The 18,959-nt window shown below is 40.1% G+C and overlaps 1 protein-coding gene across 1 annotated transcript in view; it reads left to right on the top strand.

Moving 5' to 3' along the window:
• Positions 1-18,959, top strand: part of COL4A1 (collagen type IV alpha 1 chain) — a 131,116-nt gene that overhangs the window by 100,074 nt on the left and 12,083 nt on the right. Inside the window, exons 29-45 of the mRNA XM_064440396.1 lie at positions 317-414; positions 718-868; positions 1,191-1,304; positions 1,667-1,834; positions 2,388-2,477; positions 3,873-4,025; positions 6,860-6,958; positions 7,048-7,137; positions 7,992-8,131; positions 9,032-9,162; positions 9,267-9,343; positions 10,092-10,190; positions 10,707-10,757; positions 12,601-12,786; positions 13,460-13,593; positions 17,272-17,344; positions 17,984-18,055. Coding sequence (XP_064296466.1) covers positions 317-414; positions 718-868; positions 1,191-1,304; positions 1,667-1,834; positions 2,388-2,477; positions 3,873-4,025; positions 6,860-6,958; positions 7,048-7,137; positions 7,992-8,131; positions 9,032-9,162; positions 9,267-9,343; positions 10,092-10,190; positions 10,707-10,757; positions 12,601-12,786; positions 13,460-13,593; positions 17,272-17,344; positions 17,984-18,055 — 1,926 coding nt within the window. The remainder of the gene's footprint in view (positions 1-316; positions 415-717; positions 869-1,190; positions 1,305-1,666; positions 1,835-2,387; positions 2,478-3,872; positions 4,026-6,859; positions 6,959-7,047; positions 7,138-7,991; positions 8,132-9,031; positions 9,163-9,266; positions 9,344-10,091; positions 10,191-10,706; positions 10,758-12,600; positions 12,787-13,459; positions 13,594-17,271; positions 17,345-17,983; positions 18,056-18,959) is intronic.

Here is an 18,959-nt window from a genome sequence, read left to right on the forward strand (position 1 = left end):
GAATCCAGTTTTGCAGACAGGATGTTTCTCAATGACATGAACCCACAAAGCCGCTTATTTAAGAGGAGACACTCAGCATTTATTTCTTCAGGTGGTTGCTTCTCATCAGAAGCCAAATGCTGCATGAAGCTCAGCATTTGAATCTCTGTTGAGACATTTGGGTGCTGGCATCCCTAGAAGTTTCACATAAAAGACTACAAAGAACTTTTTAAACACGTCCCTGAAAGGATGTGAATCATTCACTTAGATGCTTGAAGAAACAGAAGACACGTACAGGTAGAGACAGTAATGATGTGAGTTTTGTTTTGTTTTATAGGTTTCCAAGGTCAGCCTGGCTCACCTGGTCTGCCGGGGACTCCGGGAACCCCTGGCCTAGATGGTTTGCCAGGTGTACCTGGTTTACAAGGTCAAAAAGTAGGTGTCAACTGCTGGTACTGTTATCTGTGACTGCCCATGTTAACAGGAATGTGTGCAAAGATCCTGCTCTTTAAAAAAAAAAGATAAAAGTTGGCCAAACTGTCCTTCATCTTATGTTTCCCACTATGCACACAAAGGAACAGAGTAGATGGATGAATGCTTTGCATTAACGCTAAAGGGCTTGCACTCTTCCCTGAAGTCATGTGTAGCACTCCACCTCTGAGTGATTTAAATACAGTCAGTGAATGAATTCTTGGTTTCAATGTGCTGATTCCCAATCTATTGTGTTTCTTTGGCTAGGGTGAACCTGGTGTAGGTCTCCCTGGCCCTAAGGGATTGCCAGGCCTCCCAGGCTCAGCTGGCATCCCTGGAGAAAAGGGAAATCCAGGACTGCCTGGCTTACGTGGCGAGCCAGGCTTTCCAGGCTTACCTGGACAGCAAGGACTCAGAGGTAACGTCGCCGGAAAAATACAGTTCTGTATTTATATTTCTTTTTTAAAGTCAATCCCCCATAGATGCAGCAAAAAGTCTATTCACCTACCGACATCTCAGGGTATTGCCCTTTTCCCTTCCCCTCATCTTCTACCAATCACTGGTAGGAAATGAGAGCATCAAAGAGCAGCCCTTCCTCCAAGCCCAGGCAGGAGGTCTTAGAGGCTGAAATGAGGTCTTGTCAGCCAAGTGCTTCCAAAGCACCTTGTCTAGCATCTTCAGCAGACAAGATTTCAAATAATGTTGGAGGACACTTGGTCAGCATCTCTGTTTCCCCACAGGTGACCCTGGCCTCCCAGGACTGCAAGGCTCGCAGGGCCCTCCGGGCACGCCGGGGCCAGGCATGCCAGGATCGCCGGGACCCCCTGGGCAGCCAGGACCCCAGGGACCACCAGGTGAGAGGAAAATACTTCCATGATGGTGCTTAGAAGTGTTGCTCATGAACTGCTTTGTGGTGTGGGGCCAGTGGAGTGCGTGGGGGGGCATGTCGGTGGGGCCTTCTCCGTCTGGTCCGAAACACACGGCAAGGCCTCCTGAGAAAACACCTGCCATTTTGTTTCGTCTCCTCAGGTCATTGGTGGGTAATATGTACAGGATCAAAGCCTCACTTAGAAAATGAGGGCTGTTTCTGCTGTCTGGCTTTGAGTCTTCATGCCATGTTATTTATGATCCGCAGGTGGACATTATCAGGTATTCTTGTTAACAGTGTTCCCCATGCTCTGTTAAGGACTAATCCTGTACCTTCTGTTTTTCCTAGGATTTCCTGGAATAAAAGGAGAAAGGGGCTTCCCTGGTATCCCAGGTCTAGATATGCCAGGGCCAAAAGGAGATAAAGGTAGCCAGGGCCAGCCCGGAGTACCAGGGTCTGTGGGGTTACCCGGTCTGCCAGGTCCACAGGGCGCTGTTGGACTGAAAGGAGCGTCAGGTAAACACCTTTCCCCTTGGAAACCAACACCTTTGACTACTGTTTTATTAAGCTGTGGTAGCATGCCTTTTCACTCAGTTAGGAATTGATCCATCAAAGAGCGCAAGCTTGGGAAAACACACAGTCTGACGTCAGTAAAGCAGCCCTGTGCACGTGTAACTGAACTGCTACTCAAATCCTTTGGTGCATCAAATCCACCAACTTGTGGGAACTAGCCTTTAGCCTGTAATAATGAAAGGGGATTATTCTGCAGTTTCAGTGACAGAATGTGGTTTTGATAATGGCTTTGTCAATGACAGCATTGTTTACTGTAATAGGAAGTTTTAAAAATCTGTCAAAAACCCATCACAAACTGTGTTTTATTCTGGTTTTCATAACTGTTTTTACTGTTGGTTTTTTCTGTCAGGCTGTTTTAGATTAATCATCTTCTTTGTCCCATTTTTCCTTAAGTATTGTAATTCCTAATATGATAGGCAGTAAATAATTCAGTTTCTTGTATTCCTTTACACTGCTTGATTTGTTTCTGTTATTCACTCTTTCACTTTGGTTTCAGGAGCCAAAGGAGAAATGGGAGTTATGGGAACTCCTGGATTGCCAGGAACTCCTGGACCAGTTGGAGATCGAGGGTTGCCTGGTGAAAAAGGTAAGAGACAGATTTTCTCAAAATCAAAATTGTAAAATCCACCTTTTTCCTGGAGGAAGATAAATCTGGAAGTAACCAAATGTAAGGTGTATGCTTGGCCTAAGGAATGTTCTGTGTCAAGTAACCTCCCTGTAAATTAGAAATAGTAAAATTTAGAAAGCCATATCCTAGGAGCAGTCATGTATTTGGGCACCAAGCCAAGATTTTGGATACATTCTTCAACAATGTAAGGGTTTGCTAGGTGCGAGGATGCTATCGATATTACTCCAAGAAAAATACTGTGTTTGAAATTATAAAAAGCCAGCAGGAAGGTCTTAATTTTATCCTTGAAATAATGCCCTACATTACTGCCAAACTCCTATCCCTATTGTTTTGAGAGTCTAAAATTAATGTCTGTGAAAAGGGAAAAATATGTCAACTTTTGACAGAGCTATTGTGAAGTCCTGATATAAAAAAACCTTCATATGAATCACAGAATCACAGGTTGGAAGGGACCTCAGGGATCATCTAGTCCAACCTTTCTAGGAAGAGCACAGTCTAGACAAGATGGCCCAGCACCCTGTCCAGACGACTCTTGAAAGTGTCCAAACGTGGCCGAGTCAACCCCTTCCCTGGGGAGATTATTCCAATGGTGACTGTCCTCACTGTGAAAAATTTGCCCTTCGTGTCCAATCGGAATCTCCCCAAGAGCAACTTGTGTCCATTCGCCCTTGTCCTCTCCACATGACTCTGTGTAAAAAGGGAGTCTCCATCTTCTTTGTAGCTACCCCTTAAGTACTGGTACGTGGGGATGAGATCCCCTCTAAGCCTCCTTTTCTCAAGGCTGAACAAGCCCAGCTCTCCCAGCCTATCCCCATATGGAAGGCTTCCCCGTCCTCTGATCATCTTGGTGGCCCTTCTCTGGACACCTTCCAGCCTGTCCACATCCTTTTTGTATAGCAGAGACCAGAACTGTACCCAGTACTCCAGGTGTGGCCTGACAAGTGCTGAGTAGAGTAGGATAATGACTTCTTTCTCTCTGCTGGCGATGCCCTTTTTGATGCAACCCAGCATCCTGTTGGCCTTCTTGGCCGCAGCAGCACCCTGTTCGCTCATGTTGAGCTTCCGGTCCACCAGGACCCCCAGGTCCCTTTCCACAGAGCTGCTCTCCAGCCAGGTGGATCCCAGTCCGTGCTGCACTCCTGGATTATGTTTTCCCAGGTGCATGACCTTACACTTCTCCTTGTAAACCTTATACTTGTCCTTGTATGAGATATGAGATAAATGAGATGTTACAGAACATGGTATTCAGTGCTCAAAATCTGAATAAATAGCTAATTTAATTTGTTGTTGTCTACGAAATATTTTTGCAAAGTTTTATATGCCACTATAATATTCTGTGCTATGCCTTTATAGGTAGCCAAGGTTTCAAAGGTATAGTTGGACCACAGGGTGATCCTGGAGTCAAAGGGGATAAAGGTGAAGCCGGTCTCCCAGGAAAACCTGGAACAATGGACAACATGGACATGGTTAGTCTCAAAGGCCAAAAAGGAGATCAAGGAGAAAAAGGTAAATTTAGTCTCTAACAGTGGATAAGTGTAATTAACACTCATATACTGTTAAGAAGCAATGCTTTGAGTTCAGTTGTATCTTAGTTTTTTGCAAGAGTTTTAAAAATGAGATTAAAGAATATCACACAGCAAATGCAGATATTTTTCCGGTATCTTCTGGAATCTTTTAACTGCATAGAAAGAAAGATTAATCACAGACAGAAAGGGTTTTGGTTGGATGGAGGAAGTTCAATTTGCCCTTATAAAATCCATTTTACCTCTTTTATCAGAAGACTCTCTCAAAAGAAAAGAAATTTTAAAGGTAGAAACTAGAGCTTGCCAGCAGAGAAAAGCTGTCTTTCATGTCAAACATGTAGTGGAAACACTGTTGTAGCCATGAAGACCAACTGATATTGTGAAAAAAAGTGGGCAGCCTTTTTTAGCACACATGTTTCTTTGTGACCTGAAGAAATTTCAGGAGAGATACACGTGTATGCTGCTGATACCGAAAGATCAACTTATGTCAGTTTAGGAACATCAGAAATATGCGGAGAAAGGCAATCAGCTTTCTATTTAGAAACTTAATGGTGGCAGAGATATTAATTTTTTTTAGACAAGCATTCTTCTTGGATTTTTGTTTTTACTGCTACATGACAATGTAGTCGTTTAAGATCATTCTCCCTCCTTTTTCTTCTTTTCAGAGAAAAGATAGTGTATATTTTGTATATTTTTAGTAGTTGTCCTTTATTTATCATTATTTACTTTTTTCTTTAAAAATCCCGTGAGAGTTTTAAAATAAATTATGTAAGTGTAGGGCTTAGAAGGGAGCTACCAAGATATGGTAGCCTTTCATTGTATATCATGTTTTCTGAAATAATTATCATTCTTGTTACCCTTTCTGACCGCTGCATCCTTGTTAGAATACAGTTTGCTGAAAGAAGTGAAGTACTTTAGCTCAGTCCCTGCTAGAATGAAATTTCCCTTTCTTGAAACAACAGCCCACTCAGTTTGTGATCAGCTGTAATCCTTAGTCCTTCACTTCTGGGCTGCTGGCTATGCAATCATTTTTCATTTTGTGTGCATGCTTTTGACTCCTCCTTACCACATATGTGATGTATTACCTTTTTGAATTTCTTGAAGTTGATTTTCAACCTTTACTTCAACTCCTCAGAATGCTTCTGCAGTCTAATCCTGGCCTCTTTTCAAGCCTTTCCAGTTTAGTGTCATCTCTACATTTTATCAATGTATTCTCTGCTGGGCCCAGGACAGAGCACTTAAGACTTTCCAGTTTGGGAGTGAATCACCAATAACTATACTATGTTATATTTGAACTGTAGGAGCAGGAGAGTTTCCCAGTCTAGGTACCTCTTATCTCCACGTCCTGAGTACTTGTCAGAATGAGACCTGGGCTTCTGTGTCTCGGTTGGGTCTGAGAGAAACCTTGGCAAGGGGAGCAGCAGTGCCTCCCAGCTGGGACAGCCAGGGACTGCAAGGGAGGGCAGGAGCAAGTGTGGAGTGCATCTGCCTCTAAGCTGAGATGCAGCTTCTGAGAGCATTTTTGTATTTTATGAGGCTCCCAGGCTATGAAGATTTCATCTAGACTAATTTCTCTCATTTGTTTCTGATCTTGATAGGTACGGTGGTATGAAAAGCCTTCAAACAAATCCACATAGGTTGTTTCTCATTACTTTCTTATCTACTATTGGCCTGTAGGTTGACTGATTGATAATTAGTTTTATTTCCTTTCCAGAAATCCAAATTAGGCACACTGATTACATGTATATAAAGAAGCCTTTGCTGACAAATTCAAATGGTTAATTTCTTTGGTTTCTAACTTCTTCATCTCTCCAGCACTAATAATGCATGCCTGCAAACTTGTATGCTCTACCTTTTCCTGACTGCACACAGTCTACAGATTGACCTGGCTCACACAGCCTGGAAGGGTAGGTTCCAAACAGACCCCAGCCTCCAGATTTCTGCTGTTATTCTGCCCCCCTCATCCTCTTCAACCTAAAGATACTTAGTACCAGCAGAGAAAAATAACCCAGTTACACTCTGTAACTTTGCTGATCTATTAAGCTGCCTTCATCTCTCTAGACATGAAAGTCACAGTAGTGTTTTAAAAAGCTTCTAAAATACAAACTGTGGAGAAAAGACACAGTATTTTCATGGAAGATTGTCAGTGATGTTTAATGGAAAAATTTGAGTTTGGACTTCTTGGGATGTTTTTAATAAAATCCGCTTATTTAAAAACAATCAGCAAGCTAACTTCAGTAACCTGTTGTCCTGCACCTATATGCAACACTAACAGAAAGGGTAATGATCAAAAAGCTTGAACCTTAAAGCTGGAGAAGAGGCACACCACAGAATAAGAGGTGGAGCCTTCTGGAACGATGAAGGTGTTTTAACATTAGACAGAACCACGGAAACAGCAAATTTCTGGCTCTGAACTCGTTGTTCACATGTACCTTTTTATACAGCAGAACAGTCAAATCAATCATTTCTGTTAACACCTGATATTGTCTGGCACTTCTGAATTAACTCATTAATCTAACTCAAACACATGTTCATTTGCAATTTCTTTTAAAGATATAGCTTGCCTTGTAATTTGCACAGACACCTGTAAAATGTAATAGTTTGCAGCCTTTCCTCAGCACTGGTTTAGTGACTGGAGAGTTGTGTTTTACTCAAGTGTGGCTCTACTGTACAATGTATGAATCTTGAATTCAGCCATTTCCTTGGTCAGCAGAGAGAAGCAACAGTGATCAAAAATTAACTAGAAGGATTATTATATGGCATTACAGTAAATTTTGATTAAATTTGTCTCATTGTGTTTGTTTTCTTGGTGTCCAGGAGACCATGGAGCAACAGGAGAAAAAGGGTTACGTGGGGACTATGGAGAACCAGGAATTCCAGGGAGAGATGGTGAACCTGGTACTCCAGGACATCCAGGTATGTCTGAAGCTAGAAACAGAGAGACTGTTCATCAGGTATTTTAAACCACACTAACTAATGGGACTCAATTTCTCTGCTGTCCATAGGACCAAAAGGCGATCAGGGCCCCCCAGGGTACCCAGGGGATCCAGGAGTTCCAGGACAAAAAGGATCAGTTGGGGAAATGGGTTTGCCAGGTACTGATTGCTGGGAATTTCTGATTATTGTTTTCTTCAAGTTAATATAGAACCTGATGAGAGCCTTGTGTGGAATATTTGGTGGTGTAAATATACTAAGCGGTTGCACTGTTTGCAGTGTCTGAACTTTAGGCTTTTGGGACGTTGCTTTCTCAGTCCTATTGTGATATACAGATAATAGGATGGTTTCCTAAGTTCTATGTGTGAAGCCTTTAGCTGGATATGTAGGATTTGTGTATTTGTTGCAGGCAGGCAGGTTTTCAAGTGATACCTGTTTGTCTGTTTGTCTCTGTCTCTGCTAGTGTGTGAACTGCATTAAGCCTTTTGTGTATTTTTCCCCTTTCAAAAGGTTTGGTGAGTTGCTGTGTACTGCATGTTAACTACAAACTGTAATGGTCTGGGAAGAGTGGTGTTGTGGATGGGACTGGTAAAGAATAGAATGGAGAAGAACCTGTGTCTCAACATGGAAACTTTGTCTCCATTCAGGTGGCCCTGTGCCTAGCATATTTAGGAAATCAAAGGCGAAAGACTGAAATGGTAAAGGAAGACAGAAAAATTTGCTACAGCAGAGTCCCTTTGTCACTGTGGTCCTGTTAGAAATTATTCAAATCAACATAAACTTTTATTGAAATCGTATTTTTAGCAAGAGTACACCTGGTCCTGTGAGGAGAGCATATCTTCCCATAAAAGGTCTCATTTAGTAAGTGAATCTCAGAAGTTAATTTACCAGGTATTTTAGTGAGTTATAGTGCTTTTCTAGTTCTGAATAGCTAAGGCAAAACTGAAGAATCATTGTCAACACTGCTAGGGTATCACTAGTTCTGATACACCCATTTTTCCTTTTCTCTTACTAGGAACACCTGGAGAAAAGGGTCTGCCGGGAGTACCAGGTTCACCAGGCACACCAGGGTTCCCTGGGCAAAAAGGTGAAAAAGGAGACAAAGGAGCACCAGGTTTTCCTGGAATTGGCTTTCCAGGGTCTCCTGGTGAGAAGGTACTTACACCCCTAAGGATTTAATTGTCTGTCTCTACCAAGCACCTCTTTTGAAAAGATGCCTTTGGTCTTTAAGCTATTTTATTATATTTTCTGTTATGCTCATTTAAATACCTGATGAGAAATGTGAAAGCTTTTCATATGTGCAGGTTTAGATGCTTTCTGTTTGATGGGACAGTTATCTCCAGGGTTCTTATGTATTCTGTCTCTTCAAAATAGGCTAATTTACAGTGGTAGAAATGGGCAGGGGGAGGGGGGAAGAACTTTTAAAAATACTAAGTAAAGAAAGTGAAAAGAGCTCCTTACAAACAGAGCAAATAATCACACTGGAAGTGTTTCTGTACTTGTACGGAGATACTAGGAAGCTGAGAAATACTATAAAATGCTCAGATATTACTGAAAAGAAAACTGTATTAATACTGTCTGTAAAGTTAATTTAATCTCTAAAAGTATTCTAATAGGATTCTCGTTTGTTTTACATTCCTTTTCTAGCTATACAATGACAGTAATAATGAATTTATAAGTAAAAAGTGTAAAAATCAAACTTACTAATTTGGTAGCAAACTTGCTGAAGATTTAAAAAATTTTTTTTTTGAAGATGATTAAGTGTAATAAGTTAAGAGGCTAATTTGGAAAAGACTTTGTAAAAATGGTCATAAAAATACATAGAAAACTACTAATTTTCATATGCAGGCTTTAAGCAACTGCTAGAAAAGTCAATAATTCTGATAGTGGAATATAATGCCAGATTTAATCCTAAATTACATTGTTTCTAAATGGAAAAAGAACGAAATGCTTTATAAGTCTGATGGATAAGAGGGGTGCTGTCTACCACTGCAAACAGAAAAAGCTGTTTTAGAATTAATGTGTGGATTTTATAATGTGTGCTGCTTCTTCTAGGGAGAACCAGGAAGAACGGGTAGTCCAGGTTTATCTGGAGATAAGGGTGAAAAGGGTAGTGCAGGAATTCCTGGAATGCCGGGTGCCCCAGGTCCCAAAGGATCCCCTGGCATGGCAGGATTTCCAGGCAAGTGTTTATGCTTTAATAAAACAGAAATTGCAGTGAAAATTTAATGTGAAACTTATACCAAATATCCCCCGTGTAAACCCATGTCTTCTTCCTTTCTTTAGGGAGCCCTGGCCGCCATGGAGAAAAGGGTGAAAAAGGACTTCCTGGCTTAAGTGGCATTCCAGGTTTAAAAGGAGAACCAGGTAGAAAAGAAATATAAAACACAAATGCTACTTGAAGTATTGTTCACCTCCAGGCAGTGGCAAAAACAAAGACTGTGGCATTCTACATTTGTTTTGGCTCAGATATTTCCTGGTACATTTGTTCACTTGATAAGCAAAAAAGACAGTGCTGTTTCCCAGGTAAATTTGAGTCAGTGTAGTGTGGGGCTAATACTTCTTTCGCACTGTGCGTGGAAGAGATCTTACCACTTTCCACAAGACTGGTCATTGCTATAGCCATTAGTTCTGTTGCTTCTGAGTTCATTTAGAAACAATAAAGTTGATCCACGGGCCCAAACCTGAATAACCACATGAGCGTCATTACACAGATGTTGAAATAGAGTAGGGAGGAGAGTGACTCCATTGAGTTATGAGTATAACGCCATTTTTGAACTTGGAGCCTTGTGTTCTTAGTTTGCTAGCTGCGGGACACATCACGTCATTGGACATGGGCTGTGCTATTCACAAGTCTTTGCTGGAGTTCCTGCACTCTGAACTCAGAGATTCATGATAATTAGCTATGTCAAAATCTGTAATACTTGAGCCCTGCCTCACACTGGTTTAATTCAGAAGCAACCTCAAAGAAAAGTCACACTGAAGTCATCATTCAGTATCTGCTTGGTCTCTGTGGGAACAACAGAATAAGTTAAGCTTTCTTTAGAGGAAAGAAATGTGTAAAAAGGAGTCTGATGATTTCACAGGTCAAATGAAAATGACAATGATTTTTCAGGTGAACCTGGCGTTCCGGGTCCTGCTGGTTCCGTAGGACAGAAGGGTGAACCAGGTTATGATGGAATTCCGGGTGCAGCTGGTGCAAAGGGTGAACAAGGTACTGTGACTGTCATGTTAAGTTTATGGGGTACAAAAATGCACAGAGACAGGATACATAAAAGCAGCTGGTAGAGGGGTGTGCCGGGTTTGAGGTACTTGGGATGGAACCTTAGAAAACAAAGTTAGTGTGGTGTCTTGCAAACTACTATCATCCATCATTGTAAAGCAAATCATGTAGATGAGCGATTGCGTTTAATCAGTGTAATCCTGAAAGAATTTATTTCACAAAAGCTGGCAATACTTTAAAGAATTGGTGTGTTTAGGAATTAATTTCACTCTGCAACTTAGCTGTGAAACAGTGGTGCAGGCTTGCCTTTTCTTAGGGTTTTCAGTCATACAGGACCCATTGTGCTAGACACAATGCCAATACATAACAAAGACAGTCTCTGCCCTGAAGAGTTTTTGCATAAACCATTTATTTAGGTTTTATATTTGCTTAATAGAGTTTTCTTCATTACAGGTTAAATTTAAGTACTGTGCCATATTCTGATTTATTGCTGTCTCTATACTACAGGTAGTCCAGGTAGAGGACTCCCAGGGTTTCCTGGTGCAAAGGGAGATAAAGGTAAAACACTTCTTTAAACAAGCAAATCTCCCTCCCGACATACTCTAAGCATAATTCAGACATACTTTCTATTTCATTCTCTTACATGCTATACCTTTTCAGAGCAGGCAGAAACTCTGAGAGTCTCAAATACTAATTTCTGTTACAGTGGCAGCATCTTGGACATGAGTTAGATATGCCCTAAAATAGGTAATTATTCATAGTGTGGTATTTACTGCAAGCTGTGTTGTGATGAGGTAATATAAATAACTTCTGTATTTGTGTGCTGTGCTTTTGACTCCAAGTATTACTGTTTTCCTACTAATTTTGCAAGAATCAAAGCCTAGTGAGGCTCTGTGCACCAGACAGCTAAAGACAGTAGTTTTGTGGCCGGGATACCGCAGTAAATTTTTCACCAGAGTCAGTTGTGTAGCCCAGATGGAATTTTATTCACTGCTAAAATAGTTATTCTGTATAGCTCAGTAGAGCATGTCTAAGCTATGCCCAGGAGCATGGTGCAGAGATGCAAAAGATGGCAGAGACCTGATGAGATCTTACTGAAAATGGTTATTACCTGGACTCAGGACTTATTAGCTTGGATACTGGCACATACCTATCACAATTTCAAGACCACTTTTGGTCTTCACCAAGTGTGTCACTACACTATGCTGTGAGAACGGTTTGATTGGCTTGAGTTGGTGCTTGTTCAAGGTGTCTGTAATGCACCATGCTCCATTTTATGAAATAAGTATGCCCTAGACACTAGACTGCAATAGATGCAGTAGTGAAAAAATATCAAACTGCTGCTGGTAAAGGAAATTGTGTACAATTAAAGGATTTTCAGTTTTAAACATCCAGAAAAGAAGAAGGATTGAACTAGTCCATCTATGAAATTAACATCACATGGTGGATTTTGAAGAACTTATATAGCTTGAAATATCAATGCCCTACCTCACTCATTCATTCTATAAATACAGGAAACGTGGGCAATCAAAAGTGATAAACCAGAATTTTAGAATATGTTTTATTTACCATCTCAGAATAATTAACAGTCATTAATTGCTGAGAAAGCCCCAATGCTAGAGAACAGTAAGGCATGTAGAGCACTTTTTTCACCTTACCCATCTGTGTCATTTTGTCAGCATAGCTCGTTTAAAAATATCTGGTTTTAGAGTAAATAGATATCCAGCTAACATTGTTTGTGTTCCAAATGTATTGTAGTTCCAAAAAAACAAGCCCATGATTGAAAGACCCTGTTCTGTTTAGGCAAAGAGCCAGGGATAGTGTTCTTTATACATTTTATTTCTCATATTGTTGTACTTAACCAGCTAATCTATATTCTTTTTGCTCAATCATGATCTTGAATTTGACTGAATTGTCAATGGTAACTATTTGTACAGGCCTCAAAGTAAGTACTAAGTATCTAAATCTAGATCTTAGTTTAAAAAAATATTCCCTTTTTCTCCAGGAGCAAGTCCTTTTGTGCTTAGTCAAGCAAAACATTCATTACACAGCTATGACAATAATAACTGTAATGGAGTAATGGTTTGGGGGCTTTATATTCCGTGTGGAAGGACTGATAGAGAGATGCTGAATGTTCATCTATTTTTAGAGTGAATTAAAATAGCCCAGTGATCAGTTTAGCTAAGAAAAGATATGTCAGTCAAACTACTCTTTTCCTCGTGCTTTATGTCGTGGAGAATAATACAGTTTTTCTAAAGTTTTGCATTTTTACACAAATGTATAAAGCCAAGGGCAATATTTTCTTAAGAAATAAAGTTCACTATAGTGAATAATAATGCCAAAGGTTTCAGTGGTAGTGATCCTTTCTCTAATTACGTTTTGGGGTTGTTTTAAATCTTAGGTGCAAAAGGTGATGTGGGTTTTCCAGGATCCCCAGGCAGTCCGGGGATCCCAGGCCTGAAAGGAGAACCAGGATATGCTGGTCCACCAGGCCCTAAGGGCAGCCAAGGTCTTCCTGGGCTACCAGGAAGTGCAATTGAGGGCCCTAAAGGAGACAGAGGACCCCAAGGCCAGCCTGGCCTTCCAGGTAATTCTTTGTCTGTAGTATTAGTACTGCTGTCAATCAAAGCTCACCTAATTAATTAATAATATAATCAGTATTGCCTATCCTCATTTATCCTCTTCTCACAGATCAAAGGGAAGCTCCCCTTCATAGGCAGTTTGGCATTATGTCCTAGAACAGGCTGATTTTATGTCCTGAGGCAGTTGATTTTGTCCAGAAGTCTTTCTGATGTTGAGAAGTTTGCCTCCCATTTCCATGTTTCCCTCTAGACTTCAGCTACTGTTTCAAGGCAGCCACGGCTGTATGTTCCTATGTCCTGGAGTGTTAATGTGTTTAAAAATGGCCCAGCATGACCTTACCTTGGCAGTGGCCCTGTGCTAGAGGTTAAGGAGGAGAGTAGAGAAGAGCTGCAGTATGCCTCTAGCATCGTCATACCTGATAACATACCATCTGTTTGTACTGCACGTATAGAAAACTCTCCAATATTTTCCATCAGCCACAGGCTGATAAATGATAGATGTCCAGTCAGATGGGGAGGCATATGGACCTCCCTGCAACATATTCGCCTACTTATTTTCTTGAAATGTTGTTACAGTAATTATTTTGGTTCTACCCATCTGTAGATAGAGCCAGCTCATCCTCCATCGGTACTGCTCTGAACAAATTTTGCCATTAAATACTCTCTTCCGGTTTGTAGGTTTACCAGGTCCAACAGGGCCGCCAGGACCCCCAGGTCTGAAAGGGGCCAAAGGAGAGCAGGGGAACAGTGGCTGGCCTGGGACTCCTGGGGGTCCAGGATTCAAAGGTGATCCGGGTTTCCAGGGGCAGCCAGTAAGTTACTTTCCATACACTCCAGATTTGCTGAAAGCTGCTGCTTGTAATTAATGGGTATATTAATCATAGGTGTTTCATGTTCAAAATAATGATACTTTATGCTGAAAGTACCTTTGGACTCACTGTTGACGATGAAAAGTCAGTCTGAAAACATTTCAATTCTCTCCTTTTAAAGGCTGCATACCAATAAGTCCCAGTGAGCTAATGAACTTATTAGAAATTTATAGATAGTGAGTGGTAACATACAACACCCAGAATATAATTTACAGTGTATTAACAGTACAGGATGGCTTCAGCACATCCATAAATCCTGCAAATGCATTATTAGTTAATTTTAAAGGTTGCATATTTCACAATAAATTGCCTTCTGAAAATACCTGACAGTTGAGTTTTGTTATGAAACCTTTCAAATAAAATGTACTTTCAGTACTGTCAGTGATGAAATATAGCTGCTGATTTAGAATTACAAACAGGCAATGCTATTAATACAACATTGTCATATATTATTCATTTTCACTAATCTAGAACAGTCCTTTTTGTGTATATTAGGGACAGTGCAGTAGAATAGGAGAGTCACCCAGAATACTTGGTCTTTTATGCTCTTTCTCTCAGAGTGTCTGCTGCCTTTTCCACACTGAAATATGCACTCTATATTTTAACTTTTCATTTTCTCTTTCCTGCTGAGAAAATAAGAATAATAAAATTTATGGAAAAAATGAATAAGAAAGTAGGAAGGTATGACTCTACAATTCCTAGCGTACCAAATGAAGGAAGACTCTAGAATAAGGTCCTGATGTGAAAAGCAGGATACTGATAGTGGACTTAAAAGGTCCACATTATTCTTGATAATGCAAAGATCTACTGCATCCTTTTCTGCATCCAGGAGTCATTTGACAGAGACATTAAGGATTTGCTTCAGTGTTCTGACACTAGATCTTGACTGTGCCTTTTTGTCTTTGAAACCAAACCATACCATACCAAACCATACCGTACCATACCAGCCTTGAAGGTAGCAAATTTCAAAATAACATTCCAGTATATTTTCCCTATTTTAAGAATTTGCAGTACTTCTGCAGAAAGCTAAATTTCTGTACCCCAGGAAATTTTAAAGCTTTTCGCCAGTTGATATTCCAGCCCAAGACTGTTTGTTCATCAAGAATGGGAAATGCCAAAGGATTTTGATTCCATGTCTTCAGTCAGAAGAAAATGTTTTACTACCCTTGAGACACAATGCATAGTATAGGGTTGCTAACTCAGTGTGAAATGCTCCAGTGAGAGTTATTTCAATATTAAGGTTCCTCTGGTGATAATACTAAGATGGATTTCTGTTGTGTTCATCCTCCCCAATGTGACAGGCTACTGCTCTGATTACAGCTCAGTTGCTCATACAGGTCTCCAGCTACATGGTAACCTGTACCTATATCAGAACATGGGTGACACAGCCTGTCTAAGAATCCTATCCAGAAAAAGTGAATGTGGAGATCAGACAGTGAAATACAAATCCCATGGGTTTTTCTGTGCATTTTAATGTTGAAATGAGAAAAGAAACATTTTCATCATTTTCATGAACTGAAATAATTCTATTTTGTTTGGAACAGATCCAAAACAAAATGTTGTTTGCCAAGCTATATCTGATGGGGGGAAAAAAAAGTTTAAGAAACTGCATACTGCTGTGGAAAATGTATTTTGACAGAAAGCTTCCAATAAACTCCTCTCATAAATAATTCCATTTTATAATTATAAACTAAAAAAAAATGTTATTAAGAAAACCTGCTGTAATGAGATTGTCTGACTCGTGACTGTCTTCTGAATAAATGTTAGCCCTCCTGTTTTGTGCTACATGTTATGATACAAAGAGAGGACATTTCTTTAAACAGTCTGCATGCTGTAACTATGTGACTGAAGGAAACCAGGGAACCTTGCTTCATTAATACTTCCCTTACCACTCCAAGGGTAGCATTTCTTTTGTTGAACTTTTGAAGTCTCACTGTTGGCATCCATTTTTGAGCTAGTCATCGCTTCTCCCTTTGTAATCAGTGGAAAGAATTAAACATTTGTAGGGAGCCACTCTTCTCACCTTAATATAAACATCCAACTTACATCAAATGAAAAATCACACCTGTGTGTGTCTATTCTATTGCTCTCCAAATATGATGAGATGAATCCTACTGTTGGTATGATTTTTCATGGAGTACTCAATTCACATGTACCAAACTCTAATCAGTAAGTGTCGTGGTTTAGCCCCGGTCAGCAACTGAGCCTCACACAGCTGCTTGCTTACTCCCCCCACCCCCGTGGGATGGCGTAGAGAATCAGAAGAGCAAAAGCAAGGAAACTCATGGGTTGAGATAAGAAAAGTTTAATAATTAAAATTAAATCGTAATAGTAATAAAGGTAGTAATAATAATAACTGTTATGATAATAATAATAATACTGGTGATGATAATATAATGAAAAGAAAAATAATGAGCAATAGAAATGAAACCCAGGGCGAAAAAAACCCAAGTGATGCAACCACTTACCACCCACCGAGTGACACCACCAGTCCCCAAGACATGATTGCTGCTTCCCCCAGCCAACTCCCCGCAGTTAATAACCTGGGCATGATGTCATATGGTATGGAATATGCCTTTGGATCAGCTGTCTGGGGTTTTCCTCCTCCCCTCCCGGCTTCTTGTGCACCCAGCAGACTATGGGAAGCTGGAAAAGTCCTTGACTAGTGTAAGCACTACAACTAAATGACTAAAACATCAGAGTGTTATCAATATTATTTTTGTACTAAATCCAAAACACAGCACTGTACCAGCTACAGTGAAGAAAATTAACTCTATCCCAGCTAAAACCATGACAGTAAGTTACTTAGCAAAGGAATTTTGTTTCTTTCCTCCACCTGTGTTCCACATTTTATTATAGAGGGGACTATCACTGCCATATTGCTTCAGCCAGGAAGAAACTCTAGATTTTTGCCTTTCACAGATGATCTGCAACAGACAAAAGAAGAAAAGGAAATTGGCAGCAATTTACATGATTATTTACAGTGTCTTTTGAAATATGTGCTTGGTTTGCCTTGAAGTGAGGCTACAATGAACTTGTTACCATTAATTTCAGGGGAGTAATTTATAATAGTGAAGACAGAAGGAGCAGTCTGCATTGTGTTTGAAGTGTTTAAGTCCTTGAGTACTTTAGCCTTGTTGAAAAGTAAAAATCTTGAGAGGATTATAAGTTGTTGAGTACATTTAATTTCATTCCACATGTGAATGCAGAAGTTTTCAAATCAGCTGCCGTCTAGAATTAGCCCATTTAATCATCTAACTAGCAACCACCTGCTGGGGCTGCACTGAAATTAGTATTTGCTGTTATTTGTGCTTACTGATGTTTTTCATAACAATATGGTCTATGGTTGAGAACCTTTTTATTAGCTACACTGTTAGTGAGAACTTACTCTGATCGAGTATCTTTGTAAGGCAAAAAATAGTTTAGTGAGAATAAGGTGTTACGCTTGTTCCTGTAAGAGAAGCTTCTCATCTAATCATGGTAGAGAATAACCATTCTTAAACTTAATGGCTTTTCTCTCATTAATTTTTTTTCAAAATCTTTTTTCCAAAATTATACAGCCTATTTGAGTCATATCCTAATAGTGTAGGATAACTATACTTCACTTTTTCTTTTATACAGGGTAGTCCTGGTTTACCAGGAGATATTGGTCAAAAGGGTGATCTGGGACCTCCAGGAGTTCCAGGCGTTCCAGGTGAGAAGAAAATTTACCATATTCCCAAGAAGTATGCAAAGATACTTCTTTCATATCCTCAAAGATGCTCCAAGAATGTTGACTCTAAGTTACAAATTATTGAAAACTGCATCACAAAGCATACAAGAACATCTAGATTTTTCTCAAAGTTTTTTGCCTTTTGCCTGTTTTCTTGCTTTGCCAATTTTAAGTGTGCACTTGCTTCAAAAGGTGGATGTAAAATCAATTGTTTAGACATTACCAGTCAAGAATCTTCAAGACTTTCTTGAGAATTGGAGACATAAATGTTATAGCTGTAACTGATGAAAAACGGGCTCAGTGTACCCCCATTGTTGATTATATTGCTGCTACATGAAAACACCACATGTATAAAAAAATGCAGTTATTAATAGAAAAAATTAATCCTTATAATTTAGAGAAGGATATTATTAATTAAAGTAAATTTGTTTTCAGTCATAATTTCTTTGGTGACTTAGTGCTGTTATTTCTATCTTGTTCTTGTGAACAGTTAAAAAGTACTTGAGCAAATAAAGCCATGGCCCTTACATGATCATGGAGTCATACATGATTATTCTGCACATATCCTTCCAAATCAAGAAATTTTTTAAATTTTTTTGTAAATATTTCCTTTGACTTCAGGTCCAAAAGGATCTCCTGGCTTCCCGGGCCTTAAGGGTGAGCGAGGTGACCAAGGTCTTCCTGGATCTAAAGGTATACAAAGATTTGGGTTTTTTTGCAGATGTTGTTGTTAAAATGGTTATTTGGGACTAATCAATGGATACCTCCCTCTCCCTTTTATTCAGTGTAAACAGGTAGACTATGAAACCAGATATCATGGTGTCAGCATCTGAATGCTCAGATTAAAGTATTAGGTAGAGAATGAATGTATTTATCTCCTGCTCTGAAAAATCAATACTGAGGTTTTGTCATTATTAGAATCTTCAAATGGTATCCTAGAACCATAAAATCATAGAATGGTTTGTGTTGGAAAGGCCTTCAGAGATCATCTAGTCCAACCCCTCTGCCATGGGCAGGGGCCACCTTTCACTAGATCAGGTTGCTCAAACCCCATCCAACCTGACTTTGAACATTTCCAGTGATGGGGCATCCACATCGTTCACCCAAAACTTCTCTGGGCAACTTGTTCCAGTGTCTCACCACCCTCACTGTAAAAACAAATCTTCCTTAAGTCCAGTCTAAATCTACCCTCTTTCTGTTTAAATTAATTGTCTTTTGTCCTGTCACTCCAGACCCTGGTAAAAAGTCTCCCTCTGTCTCTTATAAGCCCCCTTTATATATTGAAATGCTGCAATAAGGTCTCCCTTCTCCAGGCTGAACAACTCCAACTCTCTCAGCCTTTCTTCATAGGGGAGGTGTCCCAGCCCTCTAATAATTTTCATGGCCCTCCTCTGGACCCGCTCCAGCAGGTCCATGTCTTTCTTGTACTGGCATCCCCAGAGCTGCACACAGCACTCCAGATGGGGTCTCATGAGAGCAGAGTAGAGGGGGAGAATCACCTCCCTCCACCCGCTGGCCACACTTCATTTCATGAAGCCCAGAATACGACTGGCTTTCTGGGCTGCAAGTGCACATTGGTGGCTCATGTCCAATTTTT

The sequence above is a fragment of the Phalacrocorax carbo genome, chromosome 1 (assembly GCF_963921805.1).
Source record: "Phalacrocorax carbo chromosome 1, bPhaCar2.1, whole genome shotgun sequence".
Taxonomy (NCBI): Eukaryota; Metazoa; Chordata; class Aves; order Suliformes; family Phalacrocoracidae; genus Phalacrocorax; species Phalacrocorax carbo.